We start from the raw sequence: 19,672 nt of genomic DNA, 5'->3' as shown, positions 1-19,672 counted from the left end.
AAATTAAAGTGCACGGGAGTTTTCCATATCGAACTGAATGAGTTAGCATCGTGACAAATAATGCTCTGCTCGCGATCAAAGGAAAGAGAATATGCAAAAAGCATATACATGAGCATGCAAGGGGAAAATTAGCTTTTATACTAGGCAGGTTAAGAATTCGGACGGGTTAGTACAGTGGTCGAAAGTAGAGCATTGTCAAATGTGTATTAGGAAGAGTATGTATGTAATTCCTCCTAAATTCGTGCAAATATTTTCAAAGTTGCAGATCATGTTTTTTTCGATTTTTCAACTAGATCTAATACTTCTTTCTACGACTAAGTGCCTCTACGAGGTATATACACAATTGTCCGTGCCTTAGGCGTTTATTGTCTCTAAAGCCGTGCAATTCAGGAGGTACGAATGTGTCAAATAGGTGGGCGTCATCACTTCGCACCTTAGCGGAATAAGAACGTGGGAGAACGAGCCACATGTGGCTCGCGGGCCGCCAGTTGGGCAGGCCTGATTAGGTGATTGGTCTATTAGCATCCCTTGTCCGCGGTAGTATACTGGAGGCACCGAAACCCCAACCGTAAGACCACTCTCATTTCCTCTCTTTTACTAAGAATGTTAGTTTATTGTATGAAAAAGTTGATTCAATGCCTATAATAATCGAACTTGAATATTATACCTATAATAACTATTGAAGATATTCAATAATTACAGTTTATTTTCAAATTAGAATTAGCTGCTGACGGTCATCGAAATCTTACGTTTCGAAATTTAATTAGTACACTCCCCACAAAATTAAAGGATCACCTCTACGAACCCGAGAGAGTCGGGAGAGGGGAATCTGATGGTCGAGAGGGAAGGGTACATACTGTTCGCTGGCAACGCTAACGAGGCGAATGATGCGAGCGGCGAGTACTATCGCATGGACAAAAAACACTTCTACGCATCCCGTTGATTTTGCTATCTGTAAAATACAATTGTATCTCGCGATAATTCGGTACAAGAATTCCGAGGACACATGCACCGTTTTCGATAGTGCTACAATTGAACTACGATATAACTCGAAGATCTATAATTTCAGATCAAAAGTGATGAAAACACCCGAAGACGAACCGAGGTACGCCGACATTATGACGCAAGGTGACATTATTTCGAACTAGCGCTATTAGCCTCATTTTATGCGAACCGGTAACTTTAAACACATTTGCCATAAGTGAAAAATTGTCGCAGCGGGTTCATCAGGTGCTCAATCGAATCGGCAGAACCTCAGCTTCAATCTGACCTTAATATGTAAAAATCACACTACGTTCGACAACCAGATTTTTGCTCAGGAAAGCAACCGCTTTCAAATGATGGTAACGCGATTTGTAAAAAAAATTTATCTCTCCCCATGCGATGTCTGGCAGTTGAGCAAAATTTTTTGTAACTGTTAAAGTCTTCTTTATAACGCTATAACTGTGCGAAAAAGCAACGTAACTGAAAATTTGAAAAAGCAATCGAAAGTAGAGACTTCAAGCTTCCAAATGATTTTTTAACGACACCGATACAACAATTTTTGCCGGAGTTATGATCGCTTGAAATTGACCCAACTTCTCGGGTTCGTAGAAGCGATCCTTTAATTTTTTTGAGCAGTGTAGATAGCGGTCCGAGTTCGAGAATTTCGAATTATAGATCTTCGAGTTATATCGTTGTTCAATTGTAGCACTATCGGAAACGATGCATGTGTTCTCGGAATTCTTGTACCGAATTATCACGAGATATAATTGTATATTACAGATAGCAAAATCAACGCGATGCGTAGAAGTATTTTTTGTCCAGGCGATAGTACTCGTCATTCGCATCATTCGTCTCGTTAGCGTTGCCAGCGAACAGTATGTACCCTTCCCTCTCCACCATCAGATTCTCCTCTCGCGATTCTCTGCACGAGGCACGTAGGTATCAGTGGCACGATGGGATACGTGACGTCGCATTATTCCCATTACGAGGAGAATCTGTCACATTTAGTGGCAGAGGGGGAGGCATTTCGAGGAGAATATACCGCACCGTCTGGCGCCGTTTGGTAACAGTGGTAAAGGCGCGGAGTCGCGGTAACGCTGCGTCTCACACTTCAGAAGAACTCCACAGAGTATGATATTTGCATTCCGATCCGGTTATTATTCAAAATCTCTGCGGTGTGTACGTGGATATAGTGTTTCAGTACAGTGAATTGTCAATTATTTTAACGCGGGGTAGTTAATAGGAAAGTGAGGTTCATAAAGTTACATAGTCAACACTATGTTGTATTCTGTGAGATTACTTTTTATTGTATGTCTAGTGCGAACGCACTTTGTGATATCGTTGGATATCACTACAAGAACGAACGTTAATGCATCTTGCAACTTGTCACCAAAGTTGTTAGAAGAAATTCAATCTTACGGTCCACTGGTGCAAACTATAATAAATGAAACATTGTCGGGTTCTTTTAAAGGAACCACATGGTACGAACTGTCCAATTTTGTGGACACGTTTGGTCCAAGATTTACTGGCACAACAACACTTGAAAAAGCAATTGATTATGTATTAAATAAGTCGATAGAGTTTGGTTTGGAAAACGTGCATGGGGAACCTGTGAGTGTGCCTCACTGGGTCAGGTAATGTTTGATAATTATTTACTAATAATTAAGCAGTCTGTATCGTTCATTTAAAAGTAAAAATTACTTAAAATTATGATCGGCACGTTGGAGGAGAAATAATATTTTTCTGTCCGTATTTCATAAATACAATTTATATCATAGAAACGCGTTTCTTTCAGAGGAGCAGAGTCTGCAACTTTATTGTCTCCAAGACATCAGAAAATAGCTCTTTTAGGATTAGGTTACAGTGTTGGTACTCCGCCTGAAGGAATAACTGCCGAAGCTATTGTTGTAAACAGTTTCAAAGAACTTGAAAGGAGAAAACATGAAGTATACACTTTGTAATATAGTAAAATTTTCTAGCGAATTATTCTCTTCGTTTTTCTGTATTGAATTTCAATGTGGTTTGTTTTTCTTAGGTACCAGGAAAAATTGTTGTATATAATCAGATGTTCGTTTCATATGGTGAAACAGTAAAATATAGAAGTAGTGGGGCATCAGAAGCAGCTAAACATGGTGCTGTTGCTGCATTGATTAGATCAGTTACACCGTATTCTTTGTATACGCCGCATACAGGTATGCAGAGTTATGCAGCAAACGTGACTAAAATTCCAGTTGCATGTATTACACCTGAGGATTCAACACTGTTAAGAAGAATAGCAATAAGGGGTAATTATATGTCTACAATGTGTATTTGGATTTGACAGTCATCAACTATGGTTAAAATTATAACCGTTATTAGCTTCAATCGGGAATTGCGCGCGATCGAGTCGAATGAGACTCGTCGATCAAGCTCGTAATAAGGCGACCCGTCCTAACAAGGTGAACGCTCGCAATCGTCAACACGGTGGCACGCCTTGTGCACAGTTTTTCGGCTCCCGCAACGACTCACAGTCGCCTGCAGAGTTGTGTATAATTACAATTGAATCGCTTCACGAATTATAATTTTCAATTATCTTGTAATTCGTAATTCAGCTCGTTTATTCAATTAAATTGCAATGTACGGTAGTATCCCCGTAACTGTCGTATCTTCGGGTCTGCCGAGCGACAGTTTTCGTAGAGATGCCTATATTTTTCTGTAGAGAAGGATAGCGATTGAAAACAAAAGACAGACAGAGGGTAGACGTTTCGACTCTATGCTTCTCTTTCTTATACACATACAGAATATGTATGTATGATATTTATTTTCATTTTTTAGGTGAAACCATAAAAATTAATTTAAAAATGGAAGCTAAAACCTTACCAAATGAATTATCACGAAACATAATAGCTGAAATAGCTGGTTCCACTATGCCAGAGAAAGTAGTTGTTGTATCTGGTCATGTGGACAGTTGGGACGTTGGCCAGGGAGCAATGGATGATGGTGGTGGTGCATTCATTTCATGGCATGCTCTAAAATTGTTGAAACATCTTAACTTTCGTCCTCGTCGAACAGTCCGGTAATTTTGTATTATATTTGGAAGAAAATGATTGCATATTTTTAAAATTAAATTATTGATTAGAAATATTCAGTTCTGAGTTAGGTCTGGGCTACATACAAAACTTAAATGAAGAAGAAACCATACGTTCTCATGTTAATTTTTAAGCTAAACATATTGCATGTGGTACTGTAACCTCGTTCTACAAGCCTCATATGAATATTATACTTTACAGACTGATTATGTGGACAGCCGAAGAGATGGGTATTATAGGAGCTAGTCAGTATATTGAGTCTCACAAATCAAAAGAGAAGAATCTTCAGTTTGTCATGGAATCAGACATGGGCACATTTATGCCTCTAGGTCTACAGTTTACCGGAACTGATGAAGTCAAATGTATATTAGAAGAAGTTCTGAAGTTAGTGACACTATGAAATTAAGACAGACTACATATATTCCAATGTAATTGTTTCTGAAACATAATTTTTTTGTAGGTTATTACTTCCCATGGGACAACTGAAATTGAGTAGTCCTCATGGTGGCCCTGACATTGCTGATTGGGTAACTGCTGGTGTACCTGGAGCATCACTGTGGACCCAGAATGACAAATATTTCTATTATCACCATACAAACGCAGATACAATGTTGGTTGAGAATCCAGGTGCACTTGATAGAGGAACAGCTTTGTTTGCGGCAGTTTCGTTTGTGCTCGCTGATCTTAGTGTTGATCTGCCACGAAATAAATAATTCTATATTCAGTTGTTGATATGATCGGAACTTGCAATGGTAACAGGGTGAAATTATCATACTCTTTCTCTCTCTTAACACTAGTTACTTACTGTGTAAAAATGACAAGGACGTGTTTATGTAAATTTTTTGCGATTTTTATCATAATATGTGAGCAAAGAAATAAGTTTATCGAATAGTTTTCTACGAGTGTATCTTAATAGATAATTATAAATTAAAAATTGTGTAACCCGTCGTTTTGACGAGTTCCATAAACCTAGTGTTAAAGATGCAGTACAAATTGTTCTAGTTTAATAAAAACATCAATGTAATTTTGGGAAATAGACTACAGAAGTATGTACATATGTACATATGTACATATGTTCGATTGCGAATCTCGAAAACGATACGCGGACGATTGTTCCACTTGGGCAGCCCTTTTAACGAAAGCGATGTTAGATTTTATGATTATACTCTGTTCAAGATTTTGCAATTTCTAGATTAGCTTTTACATCCTATCTGTGTCTACATCTTGTTCCAACTCACGTTTCGCACTCATGACTTTGATACACGTATACTCAAGAAGGTAGACGATCGATGAAAGATAACAGTCAGCATTTTTTCGAATATTATATGTTGGCTAATACCAGTAACACAGCCACGAGTATACGGTGGAAATATAATTATTATCAGTGGATATTTAGTAGCAGACAAGATATAGGAATCGTGACCTGATTTTTGCAGAATTCAAGAGCCCCGTTATTATTTCTATGTTATCGATATTGTTAATTGAATCGTTATCAATGTTAGACAGCGAGGAATGATAACTTTATCGATCATTATTCTTCTTCTATTACATAAATATAGGAGAATAGAGAAAAATCCAGCATAATGCTTATAAATTACATTTATTTCAAATGCTTTTACATGTACAGGGAATCGTCTCATACAAACATCTGTGCCTAATTATCCACGTGGTCGTAATTTCACTATACATAGTCCCTAAATATTACAAAGTATTCACTGACCACATGGCTAGGCTCTGAACATATGTAACCTGCAATCGGTGTTTCCGGTCAACGGAAAACAATGAAAACTTTGAACACCATATTAAATCGTTTTATTAAGTTGTAGTCACTCTACATCGTCACTCAGGATTCTCTACGTTACATTTTCGACCGAACCTTTAACTGCTAACAGAATTTTTACCATTTACTCTTATTATTATTCGGATTATAGCGAAAGAAAAACTGTGGTGTAGCATCCTACACCAGACACGACAGTTTTACTCATTCGTGGAAAGAAAATGTTGTACGCTTCCTAGTTAAATGAAAAACAATTTGTTAGCAATTACAGGTTCACACCGACTTGTGTTCGTTGATTACCTATATCAACGTGTCCTCATCCTGATTCGGAAATACTATTAACAAGGAATGTTGAGATGTTGTTCTTTGGCTGGAAGTCAGCAACGCGGTCTTTTCTCCTCCACTTCCATTGATAGAGCAGTCTGGTGAACTGCCATCGAAGGCAGCTATAACGTTTGTGGTGGTGCTACTGGTCGAAGGCATGTCATTTAAATCCGGCGATGCCAAGGGTGGTGCTTGAACTGTTCGATTATTGTTGCTGCTATCCAGCGATACCAGTTGCATGCTATACGATTCACGGTAACCAGACGTGCTAGAAGTGTCTTCGTCCCACGAGACGTCTGACGTTTGAAGAGTAAGATGGTGGTGATGGTGATGAGGGTAATGGTAATGGTGATGAAGGTTACTGTGCATCTGTTGCTGATCGTTCGGTGCGATATTGCTTCTTTCGCCGTCCGATTGATGAATGGTCGAACCTCGCCTTGAACGAATGGACGATGAATCCGAAGGGATGTTGAAACTAGATGTTTCTATTGTTGTCGTCGGCGGTGTTAGAACCAAGGGTTGAGTCGTCGTTGGTTGCGCAACCGATGCGGTTCCTTCGTTTTGTTCTTGCGTTAGTTGCGGCACCTGGAAAGTAAAGTCGAATACACTTTTTATCCCTGATTTATGAAAGACACATTCTGATTTTTCAGATTTCCTTACATCGATATGTGCCCTTCGACTCTTCCTCAATCGGAAAGTCTTTTTACTTTGGCCCATACATCGTTGCAATCGAGGCTTGTCTGGTCGGCATTCGCCTGAGCTGTCTTCGTTTGGGTTTGTCGGACTGAGTTGACTCGTCATTGTTTCTCCTATTAAAACAGTGTTCGATTAGGTATCCTTTACTACCGAGCGTTTCTCGCTATACGATCTATCCATGCTTCTTTTTCAAATTTACTAATTTTCAGCCCGATGCATTTCTTGAAGTAAAGTGGAAAATAATGTTTCGCGAGCTATGATAACTTGAACATGGCACTATGTCTACTGTGACGAAGTTTCTATCGAATAATTATCGATTTTCATCTGATTCGGAGTTTAGTTTTATCGTAGTGTTTCTACTCGTTTCAAGAGAGGATTCCGTACAGCCTAACACGATCGTAGGATAAATATTTTACACGCGTACCCTCCAACCGATTTGTGTTAGTTTTGGTAGAAAATCCTTCGAAAGCAGTATGTCATCCAGTGAATGGTTAAATATTGAAATATTTCAAGTAGAATATAGGTACAGTTTTTGGTAATATATCGCTATATTATTATAGATAATAGATAGATAATATTATTTTGGAAAGTAGTGTTTAAGTAGCAATTAAAAAATCTCACCTTTTAAGTGTATTCAAAATACATTAAACCTGATTTGAAATGTTTCAGTTAGTATGGAAAAATTGTAAATTTACTCTTATCTATTATTTAAATACGATAAAATGACTGTGAGAGGATTGTAATATAGCGAGTACATGATAACTATATAATGTTAATAATACAGGGAGTTTCAAGGGAAACGGGTATTTGAGAAATTTATTAGTAAACTATCGTGATTGAAATATGTAAATAGAATACGGTTTTTACTGCAATCATTGTAAGTATGTTTAATAATATACAAGACAAACGGTACGTTTACAGCAACGTAATCGTTGAAGACGAGTATTATTATTAATTAAGTAAAATTGAAAATTATGCAAGATAACTAGATTGACAAAAAAGGGAGCATGCTGTTTTATTTATCGTTGCCGGTTAAAGCAACGTAAGTTTACATTTTTAAGTCAATCTTCTTTTGAAATATTTAACTTGGTTGCAATAAAAATGTATCATACGTATTACTTGAAAAGGTGAAGAATCGACGTTTTTAACAAAAATTAAATGAAATACGATGTAATGATGATAGTGATCGAGGAATGTAATTAATACATGCCAATAAGTCTTATACCTATTTCGCAAAATATTTAACAGGAAATACAGTGCTTTCGTGTTATTAGAATACATTATCATAATATACATATATAGAAATACGAATGTTAAACAAGACAACTTTGTTTGGATTGTGTGCAGTAGTGCCCCGTTTTATAACACTAAATTGTACTTTTAAAATATATACATATATTCAATACTGTGCGATGAAAATATGAAATACTATCAAGTGAATTATAATAATGAATATATACATTTTTATCTGATAGTGTCATAGACATATCGTTATGCACAAACATTGTTGTTGTTGACAATCGTTATGAACGAAAATGACTTTTTAGAATTAATTGCCGTTCCAAATGAAAAATTGATGCATTATGCAACGTAACAATGGAAAAAAATACAAATAACATCGATATCTTCATCAATCAATTCACACGAGATCTATATATTTTTATTTTACAAATAAAATTACTTTTATTCAGTTATCAGGTCTTTAATTTTTATACTAATGCAATTTGACATATTTAAATAGTATTTTTGTTGAAGTTCATTATTTCCGTTTATAACAATTTTTGAAAAAATAAATAGCAATAAAAAATGTCAACCATACTTCCTTTACTAATTTTATGAATTTTCTATGAAGGATATTTTAGAAGAAAAAATCATTGTACCAATGTAACATATATTTCTTTATGAATAACCAATAGCAGTGTTGCTAAATGTAGCTATAATATTTCCAAAAGTTCAAGTTCATTTTAAAAGTAATAATTTAAACGATTTAAAAAATATTTTGTTGTATATTTTTAATTGTATTCACCTTGGACATTATAAGGTAAATTTTCGATCGATTTTTTGGTAATTATAGAATATATTCAGGAAACCGTAGAAGAACATTGTCCATGGATGAATCTTCGATAAAAAAATATATGGTTCTTCAATAATTGTTATAAGCCACATTTAACAATGGCATAGTTATTGTAGACTCCTAGCATAAAAATAATTTCCCCTAGAAATTATATGCATCACGATTTCCGTTTTATGATAAGAATGTAAAGGCAGTTTTGTGACTTAATCTGACAGCAAGTTACTATAATGGCTAAATAAGTATGTACACAGAATGAATAAACAGGATGATATTGATGACAATGAATGAATTATTCATGTCTGTGTAAGGTCTGTGTAAGAAGTATTCTGTTTTGAATCTAACTGAAAAGATTAATAAATACAGAAAAAGAAACAAAATAAATAATGCAATGAAGTACGTAACGGCCTAAAAACCTGGTGAGACAGGCAAGCTTGAGAATAGTAACATTCAGGAAACTATAAGTAGGAGGAAAAAAGTTAATAAACATTTTTCATATAGATTGAACTAATACAATATTATGCCACAGAATGATGAAAATAAGCAAAATACAATACGTATTGAAATGCTTCTATTTCGTTTACTATTGACTATGAGTTTTAATTCAGTTACTGGTTTTAATAAATTATTGGCAAAATTTTCTTCTAAAAGTATCCCGAGAACGTGATCATTTATACATATTATGTACAGTAGAAATATACTTCAAATAATTAATATTTTTTAATTTAAATCTTTTCTAATTCTGTTAACGTAGATATCGTTATTATGTGCACTATATAATATTTACTTAGAATAGGGGCTCGAAATTTACCTGATGAGTGCCTAAATTCTACAGAAGAGAGAAAGCGCAGTTTTGGCGCCTTTTGATGAGTTAATATAGGATGAGGCTTAACATGGTTACGTTCATCGCTAGTAGAAGGTGGTTGGGATTTATCTGAAACATGCCACATTCAACGACTAGAATGAAGGGGAAGACGAAAAAATAAGACAAACCGTGTGTTGGTGTCATTGTTACGTTAACACTCTGTCTGTAACAACGATTTCCCATTGGTTTTGTTTTTCAACGTAACAGAAGTAACAGATATAACCATTACTTCAATTATATGAATTATAATCTCACATTGAAATTTCACTTCAATTCTTATATTTTTAGAAAAACTAAAATTACTGTCATTAATGAAATAGTTCCAGAACTCTTTATAATTTTGAAAGGAATGTCGTATTTAATTATGTACGACGGCTGCTTATACATGGTGATAAAAGCATAAGTCGAAAATGTGGAATATAATTTCGTCATAAGAGGCTTTGTTTTCGAGGTAAAATCGACCTTGAGAATCCGTCACATTCGCGTGCTTTTGTAAGAAGTAGAATCGGCAGGTCACGGACAGACGGGTCAGACGATTTCAAACACAATTTTCTCGAAAACAATACCTCATATGAAAAAAGTTTATTCTACATTCTCGACTAACTTTTCAGCAATCACCCCTTCCAAGGAAATACAACATTTTGGGACACCCTGTATGTGATTTAAAAACATGTTATTACTGTGTTATGTAGTTTTTGTAGAGTGCGGCGAGAACGGGGTTGCTTCGATTATGGAAGTTTTCCGATTGGCTGGAAGATCGTTTAACAATGTTAATGAGAAATGATGGAAGATGCTTATGTGATATATGGATGTGTGAATCATATGGAATTTAAACATTAGACACACACGCACACGCACACACACACACACACACATACACACACGAGACGTACGCATCTGTTTTGGTCTTTTTCGTGTAGAGAGATTGTCGTGTGATTTAGTAATACAAGAAAGCAGTAGTAGAGAGTCGAAGCAACTACGTTGTGGTGAAATATATCTACGTAACGACGAATTGGATACCAACTGTTGGACATTACCATTGTCTAAATACTGCTATAGAAATTGATTACGGTCGTGTACTAAACGTGACGGGAAAACAGCAACTATAAAGTAGAATCTAGTGAAGAACACCGTGAAAATGAGATTCATGTACAATGAAAGTCTCTATACTTGTTCAGAACAATTAAAATACTGTTGAAAACAAATGAAAGTCATTATGCTTGCCAATAAAGCACGAAATTCTTCGACACTTTTTTTCTGTTAACTTTCTTTGGTAACTGTTTTAAACTGAGTCTTTTTATTTCTTTCGTTTATGAGAATCGCCCACAGTGACGATTTCTTGATTGCTTCGATCAAATCTTTAAACAAATTCTTAATCTAAATCTTCTATCTTATGAATTTTCTATTTGAAAAATGGGTCCTTACAACTTACTATTTAATAAGTATTAATATTATTTAATTTTTAGGGGTACACATAATGTCGTTTTTACCGATTGATTAAATGTTAAGTAAATGTTAAGTGAAATTAAATTTTGTATAAATATCAAAAAACGGCATTACAGATAGACCTAATATTGTTTAATAGATCTTAAATAGTGACTAAGCTGTAATTATATTCTCTTTTATTACCATGTCTGTTTAGGCATGTTAAAAATGCAACGAATCTCTGTTCACGGAAATAATAATAAAGTAGCAGCATGTATGAACGTGAGGATATAGAAAGGTGAACAAGATATGAAAAAATTATGTATACGAGATACGGAGAAGCGTGACAAGTAGACTGCGGATGTTCATGCACGTGTATATTTTTAAAACATGTTGAAGTTCGCTTGATTTTTATTGTCTACAAGATGATGATTTATTTCGGATGTTTTGCGTTTTTATATTTTTGGGAATTAAAGAATATACTGTAAAATTCTGCATCTTGTACGTTTATATCTTGTAAAATTCATATCACACTTAAATAAGTCCTCCAGCATTTATTATAATAGGAATAAACTTTACATAAACTTTATTGAAATACATACGGTAGTGGCCAATAAAATTAGTTATTTATAAAAAATACATTTTTCCGTATATTGATAATATATATTCTACATACAGTAGCTATACTAAATCGTTTTAGCATGATCTGAGTTAGGTTATAACAGCTCTATACATATAATCTGATACATCAATTGTACTTAGATTAATGTTTATGTGAAAGTTGAATCATAAATTCTATGGCGACTACTGTACACATGTATATCTATCCAAGATGAAATTGGAAAGAAAAACATGGAGGAAAATTTTGCATGATTTTATGAATTCTACTATTGTATATTTTCGCAAGTGCACGCGCATAGAAAGTGCAATTACATTTTTTTACGGACCAATATATCGTTTTCTACACTCCTGCATATCGATACTACCGTTCGATAATACCGTTCTGAATTATTAATATAACGTAATGCGCCTCTAAATATTTGGTGTAAATAAATTTTGGTAGGTACCCGAGTTAAATTCAGTTAAATTGTTTGGATCTTGATATGTATGCTGGCAAAAATTTAATCAGAGAAACAACTGATAGAAGTAGGACATTCTACGCTTGTTATTAAACATGTGAAGCACATCCAATGTGCAGGGAAAACGTAGAATAAAATTTTTTGATATGACGCTTCGTTTTCGAGAAAACCGACTTGAAAATCCGTCAACTACACAGCATTTGTAGGAAGTAGAATCGGTCGGTCATGATCAGACGCGTCAGACGTTTTCTATTCAATAGCACGCGTGTTCGCCGAATTTTCAAACTCCATTTTCTAAAAAACAAAGGCTCACATGAAAAAATTATTACCGTGTGATTTCTTTATTGTAGATAGTCCGTTGTGGAAGAGATATGGCATATTCTTGTACCCTCGCATCTGAACCCTGTATATCCTATACTTTATATTTTTCGCGTCCTACACTTTACATTTTTCGTGAAATTGTGCGTGTCGTGCGTGCACGTATCCTAGAATATTTTTTGCATATATCACGTGCATAAACATCCGCAGTTCAGTGATAAGGGAACACACCAGCAGGACGTTTATCATAGACTTTGGTCAGAGTTTACTAGTAGATTCCGCTTACCTCCGTTCCCTAGCTAGCAATGAAAGCAACGCAATGATCAATGTGTCAATATACGATCAAACAGGAAAGGCCCGAACGGTGAAAAGTGGAGAAACAAAAAAGTGTAAGCGATGCAAACCGAGTTGAAGCTAATCCTAATGTCTGGCTCTATCGGTAAACAGAAAAAAAGAAAAGAAGAGTAGAACAGAAAGAGTATTTGGAGACGGAAGAGAGTTGTTTCTTTCGCAAGCCTCGCTACTTTGACGGAATGAAATGAAGCGATGCGCCTTCGGTTAAGCAACGTAGAGGAACGTTGCAGATAGAAAGAAAAGGGTTTCGCGAACACGTTGAAAATTCCGTCGCAGTGTCCTGTAGACAATGGCTCGATCCAACTGTGGTAAACGTCTTGCAATCGCTTAGAAAAACAACGAAACATTTATGAGAGGCTTGCAGTCGCACTGAAAGTATTTAAAGTTCGGGACTGTTAGGTCAATTCTGGAAAATAAATGTCGATACCTGTTGGTGGCAGATGATCTGTGTGCTGATCGGCGGTACCGATGTCACTGGCTTCGCGAAGAGTCGACGATCCTACGCTCGTACTGGAAATTGATCCTGGAAATAGTAATAAGCACGGTCTTGTATCGTTTATGTACAATTTCTCACAATCAGTTTCGTTCTTACTAATCGAGATCAGAAGTTGTAACCCTTTTTCCGCGATAGATATCGAATTGCCATTTGTCCCAAAAATAGTAAAAGACCAGCTTTTCACAATATATAATTCTGTGCGCTTCGCTTCTTTTTTCTTAATTGTTTCGTGGGTTTCAAGCTTTTCGAAGTACGAAAACGGTCGGAAAAGTTGATATTTAGAACATTTACGATTATTTTGATATTCATTCGGAATAATATAAATGAAATCGTACCACGTGCACCATGTACACCATTAGGTGGCGCGGACATTTGGCTTGCTTGCGTTCCTTTCACGGTACTGCTCGAATTCGATTGATGGGTTGAATGAGACGCAGATTGTGGAGCCGTAGAGTGAGAGATCGGTGTTTCTGCAGGCGTACGATTCGCATGAACTCTGGATCCATGGTCGCCGGTCAGAAGATCGATCAGTAACGATGGTCTTTGAGTACGAGGCTGTCCTTCGTTCGCGGAATGCATGTCTGCTAGGCTCCGCTTTGGTTCCGGTTTCATTTCATCTGCACGTAACAAGAATAAACAGTTAAAAAAAACTGTATTAAAGCACGCGCGAACCCGACGGATCTCTAAACTCGATTTGTCTCGAAAACGAGGCGTTAAATGAAAAAATGTTATTAATTTTTCAACTTATTTTTACACGCAGAATCATCCCCTGCCCGCGGTCCTACCTCCCGTCCGGCCACACCCTGTATAGAACATGAATTAAGGGTATACGAACCGAATCTTCGATCTTCTATCTCTTCTTTGAGATCCTTCAGTTCGTGTATGAGATCAGTCAGGAGGGTACTACGCGATTTTGGTACTGTCTTAGTATCTCCGTTAATTTTGGCGCGTATTGTGCTTTGCATGTTTCTTTCGTGTTCGGAAATCGGTGCCTGGTTGATTTTGTGCACGGTAAACGGAAGCATCTGAATGTACAAAGCGGTTCGATGAGTTACTACAAATTCTATAAAATTCCAAAGATAGGTGGAAGCTTCGTTCCGTTTATTCAATAAACGCATCGTGCGCAAAATTCTCGGCCACTCCGTTTTTAATTCCGTATCGAAGCATATGGTCATAATTTTCAAAGCTGGAAACCGATTAGAAACATTTTAATTATGATCTATTGAACAATTTAATTGGAATTCTGCACAACTTTGATTTAGATTGCGTTTCATTACCTAAGAAGGCCACTTGATACAACGTCACCGACGTTTTCGTTAAAGTCTTTGAATCTCGTGCTACAAATGTTAAACTACCCGCTCGCATGTCTGTTGTGGTCTTTAGATTTTGACTGGTTACTGGCACTGACTTAGTGCTTGGTGGCCACAGTGTGTTCAACACGGCAGTCAAGGCAAAATTGATGTCCGTTTGCCTTAATTTTTGTACATCTAAAAAGAAATTCAGTCGATGAAACGCTCGTCAGATCAATAATTTATTCCTTAAATCAGAGCAGGTCAGCATGCCTATTAACACTTTCACGTCCGCACGGTTCACAAAAATTTTCTTCTCTGTCGCCGGAACTTTTTGCAAAGTTGTTCATTAAAATGTACAAATATAAAATATAAAATTCATTACAACATTATAAACTTAGCTGCTTTTTATTAAATGATACGTGTAAATAAATGTCACCACGCAAATGGCACCACGTTGGTGTCACCGGCAAATAACGACCGGCTTGCCAATGGCACCACGTTGGTGTCACCGGACGTGAAAGTGTTAACGGGCAATGACGCACGCCGATGCCCCTAGGCATAGCTACGGGCAAGTGACTTAGAGGAGTAGGTTTATTTATTTCTTTGGATATACGTATATTGTAAAAAAATGTCTAAAAATTTGAATAGATATATCCTTGTTATGTGTATAAAGTAATATAAAATAGTCGCTTTTAGTGCTCCGTAAACCTAGTGTTAAAAATGTAGCGTGCGCTATTGGATAGGAACGGTCTGACGCGTCTGATCATGACCAGCCAATTCTACTTCCTGCGTATACCGAAGCACGCGAACCTGACGAATCTTTGAACTCGATTTTCTCGCGAACGAAGTGTCGAACGAAAAAATGTTATTTCTTTTTTTCGACTCGTTTCTGTATGTAGAATCACCACCCGACCGCTTGTATTTTTGGAAACACTCTGTATAATATTTATACTTTACCTTTCCTTCCAGTTCCCACGCGTAAGAACAGTGGTATTAACAAGTTGAGCAACGTATTTTCCGTTCGCGTTTGAGTAGCAAACATGGAGTGTCCGACACACACATTTTCGAGAGTGTACCCTTCACCGAGTGATATAACGTGAAGCGCCATCAATCGGAGCACCGTCGAGCAAAAATGTGGCGGTGGTAGTTTGTTCATCAAAGTAGCTGCAGCAGCAGAAGTTAAATCCTCCACGGGCACGTCTCCAATAATTAACGACTGCACACGAATGAATATTTACAATTAGTAAATTACCTGAATGTCACTACCTTTATTTAAATGATTGCTTAACATTTTCAGGACTCTATATTCTAATAATTCAGCATATATTATAACAAATTTTGATATTATCATTATTCATATAAAAACTAGAACGTTTTAAATGTGTGAGAATACCTGGCAGGTACTCAGTAGTGCTTTCCAAAATTGAAAATGCGCAATGTAGGGACATCTGGCCAGCGTTTCGTAAACTCCTTTCAAGAGATCGCCAGCAGCAGTCCAATCGGTATTTCTCCTAACGAACGCTTTTTTATGTATTTTGCTAAAAGTTTTGTCGAGTCTTTTTAAAATCAAAGTTAGCGCAGGCCTCATGTCGTCGTTTGACCATTCGGTTGAAGGTAGAATATCGTTCATGTATCTTCTTAAACCACGACATCTCATTGTACTCGGATCGTATGGCGAGATTTTCAAAAGAGTATACGCGATATCTGCTAATCGCTGTTAAACACATACGCAAAATAGGATATTCAATAATTTCAATAACTTCTTTTGTCGTATCGAAGCAGAAATATACTTACTATGTGACATTTCGAGTCCAATAACTCGATCACTTTTCCATCTTGAGATTTTTTGTTTAATTCTACCAAACGAGCAGAGCATCGAGCCACAAAATCGCCCACCATGTTTAAAAGTGCATCGCGTGGTCGGCGAAATTCATTTTGGTGGAAATTTACGGCGTCCTCGTTATCCCGATCATAAAAGTTTCTCATTTTAGTGTGTTCCATGTACTTCGTGGCGTGTGTTTCGTCTTCGAAATCGAAACCAGGCGAATATGGAACCTTGCCATAGTTCCGTTGACTAGACCCTTTATGTTCGGGACTCGATTGTTGTGGACCATTATAATATCTGAAAAAATTTCCCATAAAATCGTTATTTAAAAGATCGACTCATCAGTGCCTAGAGCTTTCTTCTATTTTTGAAAACGATATTATATTAATATTAATATGATATTGTATTAACATAACTATGAAATACTATAATGGAACAAAGAGAGTTAAGATGCTATGTAACAATGAGACTTACTTCGTAAGTGCCTCTGAATTATTAACCAAGGTTCTAACAGCTATGGCCAACTGATCTATTATTTCTTTCTCAGTCTTTCCGTCCTTGTTGTACGTTGGAGATTGAATTTGTTGCACGTAACACGGTAGTATCGCTTCCAATGTGATCTGTAAAATTACCAAGACATAGTCTCGAATACATGTGCACAGGTTGTAAAGATATTTTTCTATGTGCTATAGAAAATTGTTTCTTCTTACCAACATTTGTTGTCCCCTAACAGAATCAGGGGCGTATGCGATCACCATCACGCAAAGAGATATGCAGTCTAAAACATTCACCATTTCGTTTTCATCGTGATAACAAAAGTCAATGGCCTTCAAAGGCTTTTCTTCTTTCACCAATTCGTCTATGTTTAAAGGGTCCGGTGACGGGGTTTCCAAACTTAGCAACAAATTGAACAGACACGTAGCAGGGACCTTAAATCGTTCAGAAAATTATACAAACGTTACTCAACGTGGTAGTCAACGTGTTAAAGATCTTCCGATAGTCACGCGATGTTGCAAGTACAATAAAATACCTTGTGCGCTTCTCCGTGAACGCTAGTTTCATCCGTGTCCAATATCGTCGAGACGCTTCCAAACATTTGAAGGATAAACGGCTTCCGATTCATAAGGTAGAATTGTTTAACAGCGTATTCCACAGTGGTCGTCACTAGTTTGTTCGTCTGATGAGTCGAATACAATTGCAGCAGCGTCGGTATGATCAGCAAGTATCCGTTAGTTGAGAATATATTCTTGAAATTGTGAGCCGCGTTTATGTACGTTGCAACGACGTATCGCAAAATACAAGAGTCCTCGCTGTGAATAATTATCGCGCCATTTAAAACGTTCAAGAACAAATGGATGTCTCCTGAATAGGCGAAGTTGCCAGCCATCGCCTCAAACATTCTTGCGATTAATTTCACCCACATAAACTTGTGCATCACGTCCAGGCCAAGAAGCTCCTAAATGCAACAAATACGTACAGACTGCAGACAACGAAGTTGACTGTAGTGAATATTTTAATTTTTCTTTGTCACTTACTCTGCCGATTTCGCCACCTTTGTACAAGTCCAAGTCTGCCTCCAAAGCTCTTCTCGGAAACGAAGGCAACTTCATTAATTCCTCGTGAAGAAAGACAACTCTTTGCACGACCATGTCGACGTTCTTCAAAATCGCCCAAGTCAGCAGAACTTTGCCAATTTCGACGAACTTGTGCACCAATTCCTGACGTTGCAAAGCATTGAACGCGTCCTCTGGCTTCATATGAACTATTTCGATTTCGGAGAATTGAGATCTTCCTTTGAAGAAATAGTAATCCCGAACGTACGACGATGGGTTGCGAATTTGGTCTGAAATTAATTCATAAAATCAAGCTATAACACAATTGATAGTGTTCAAAATAATCGGTTTAGACAATTAAGTATTTTAAAGCGGTTGTCTCGGATGTGAATGGAAACAAATATTAATTAATAATAGCAATGCGAATTTATACGAACGCGTTTTGTGGTCGACGAGGAAGTACTCGCGCTGTTTCGATTCTTCGATACCGAAGAAGCTTAACAATTCTCGGAGAATTTGACAAAATTGCGTGTCCTCTTGCACTGGGAATTGCGATGGAATTCCTCCCGCATCTGGATCTTGAGGACCGTGGACAACAATCTTTTTTGCTGACGGAACGTTCGCCGTTAACAAAATAGAAGCGTCGCACTGCTCTTTCCGTAATATTTGCTTCAGGTCTTTAAACATTATTCCGTGTACACTGTGCACTACCTACATGAAATATTGAAAGAAATATTTGTTGAATTCAGAAGAAAATGACAAATTTTCAACAGGTGATCACAATTAAAAAGAACGAGTTAACTGTCAATAACGAATTAACGTAAATTTTCTCTAGCTTTCATTTTGTGGAGTTAATCAATTTGTCAAATGAGTGGCTCATGTTGAAATCGAACAGTATCGAAAGAATTGTTTTCAATGTAATTACCATCCATAATATGGACAATGCGGTCCCAATTAATTTCTGGCCCTCTTCATGCGGAGAACGCACATAAAACATGACGTATCCAATTATATAGTTGTATAAAGCAAAGGCAGCTTGTTGCGGCAACTTCGGTACAAATCGAATAAGGTGCCTTAAAATTTTAAACATAAGTTCCTGCTTGTCTCTTGTGAGGCGTTCCAATACGTAGCGGAGAAACAGTGCGCTGTCTTCCACCAAACAATTCCAGATCACCTAATGGAAAAAGATACTGTTCATTTCGTTGCGCAAACGTATTTTTCTTTAGAATAAAAGATCGTTCGATATGAGCTGGCGACTCGCGTGCCATATATTTCAAGATATTACACAGCCAGTCAATCGTTGAATGAACTATTTGTACACATATTAAAACACTGGTATGTTTATGTATCAAGGAGATACACAAAGAGTGGAATAAATATATAAAAGAGTGGAATAGTAGAAGGTATTTAAAGGAAATATTAAACAATTAATAAATGTTCACGTTTCTTTACCCGAGATGAAATAACATTTCTTCACTAGACTGGAAAAATAATAAACTATGTTAGCAGTATGAAATGGTATTGTAAGTGCACTTTTAATGCTAT

General features: G+C 36.6%; 2 protein-coding genes and 1 long non-coding RNA gene across 3 annotated transcripts in view; 2 read left to right on the top strand and 1 right to left on the bottom strand.

Moving 5' to 3' along the window:
* Positions 1-1,796: 1,796 nt before the first annotated feature.
* On the top strand, positions 1,797-5,109 carry LOC143358289 (carboxypeptidase Q-like). Its single transcript, XM_076795303.1, has 6 exons — positions 1,797-2,618; positions 2,780-2,930; positions 3,020-3,269; positions 3,799-4,039; positions 4,254-4,436; positions 4,513-5,109. The coding sequence occupies exons 1-6, from the start codon at positions 2,263-2,265 to the stop codon at positions 4,763-4,765; spliced, it is 1,434 nt and encodes a 477-aa protein (XP_076651418.1). The 5' UTR covers positions 1,797-2,262; the 3' UTR covers positions 4,766-5,109.
* Positions 4,960-19,672, bottom strand: part of Unc80 (unc80, NALCN channel complex subunit) — a 45,476-nt gene continuing 30,763 nt past the window's right edge. Inside the window, exons 35-49 of the mRNA XM_076795302.1 lie at positions 19,053-19,301; positions 18,565-18,838; positions 18,110-18,417; positions 17,605-18,030; positions 17,285-17,503; positions 17,049-17,194; positions 16,544-16,871; positions 16,143-16,463; positions 15,707-15,965; positions 14,735-14,944; positions 14,293-14,643; positions 13,793-14,074; positions 13,389-13,484; positions 6,814-6,962; positions 4,960-6,738 (exon numbers count right to left, since the gene is read on the bottom strand). Of these exons, the coding sequence (XP_076651417.1) occupies positions 6,130-6,738; positions 6,814-6,962; positions 13,389-13,484; positions 13,793-14,074; positions 14,293-14,643; positions 14,735-14,944; positions 15,707-15,965; positions 16,143-16,463; positions 16,544-16,871; positions 17,049-17,194; positions 17,285-17,503; positions 17,605-18,030; positions 18,110-18,417; positions 18,565-18,838; positions 19,053-19,301 (4,227 nt within the window). The 3' untranslated portion in view covers positions 4,960-6,129. The remainder of the gene's footprint in view (positions 6,739-6,813; positions 6,963-13,388; positions 13,485-13,792; positions 14,075-14,292; positions 14,644-14,734; positions 14,945-15,706; positions 15,966-16,142; positions 16,464-16,543; positions 16,872-17,048; positions 17,195-17,284; positions 17,504-17,604; positions 18,031-18,109; positions 18,418-18,564; positions 18,839-19,052; positions 19,302-19,672) is intronic.
* LOC143358290 (uncharacterized) lies at positions 6,951-9,055 on the top strand. The gene is made up of 3 exons (XR_013082940.1): positions 6,951-7,808; positions 7,897-8,913; positions 8,945-9,055. It is a non-coding gene; the product is annotated as an uncharacterized LOC143358290 (long non-coding RNA).

The sequence above is a fragment of the Halictus rubicundus genome, chromosome 10 (assembly GCF_050948215.1).
Source record: "Halictus rubicundus isolate RS-2024b chromosome 10, iyHalRubi1_principal, whole genome shotgun sequence".
NCBI lineage: Eukaryota > Metazoa > Arthropoda > Insecta > Hymenoptera > Halictidae > Halictus > Halictus rubicundus.
The sequence above is the reverse complement of the archived record's forward strand: the minus strand, read 5'-3'. Positions and strand labels throughout refer to the sequence as shown.

Bases quoted from the DNA above. Each gene is read 5' to 3' on its own strand.
- LOC143358289 (XM_076795303.1), top strand. From the start codon at position 2,263: ATGTTGTATTCTGTGAGATTACTTTTTATTGTATGTCTAGTGCGAACG. The intron at 2,931-3,019 runs GTATACACTTTG...TGTTTTTCTTAG, and splicing joins TTGAAAGGAGAAAACATGAA to GTACCAGGAAAAATTGTTGT. The intron at 4,040-4,253 runs GTAATTTTGTAT...TATACTTTACAG, and splicing joins CGTCCTCGTCGAACAGTCCG to ACTGATTATGTGGACAGCCG.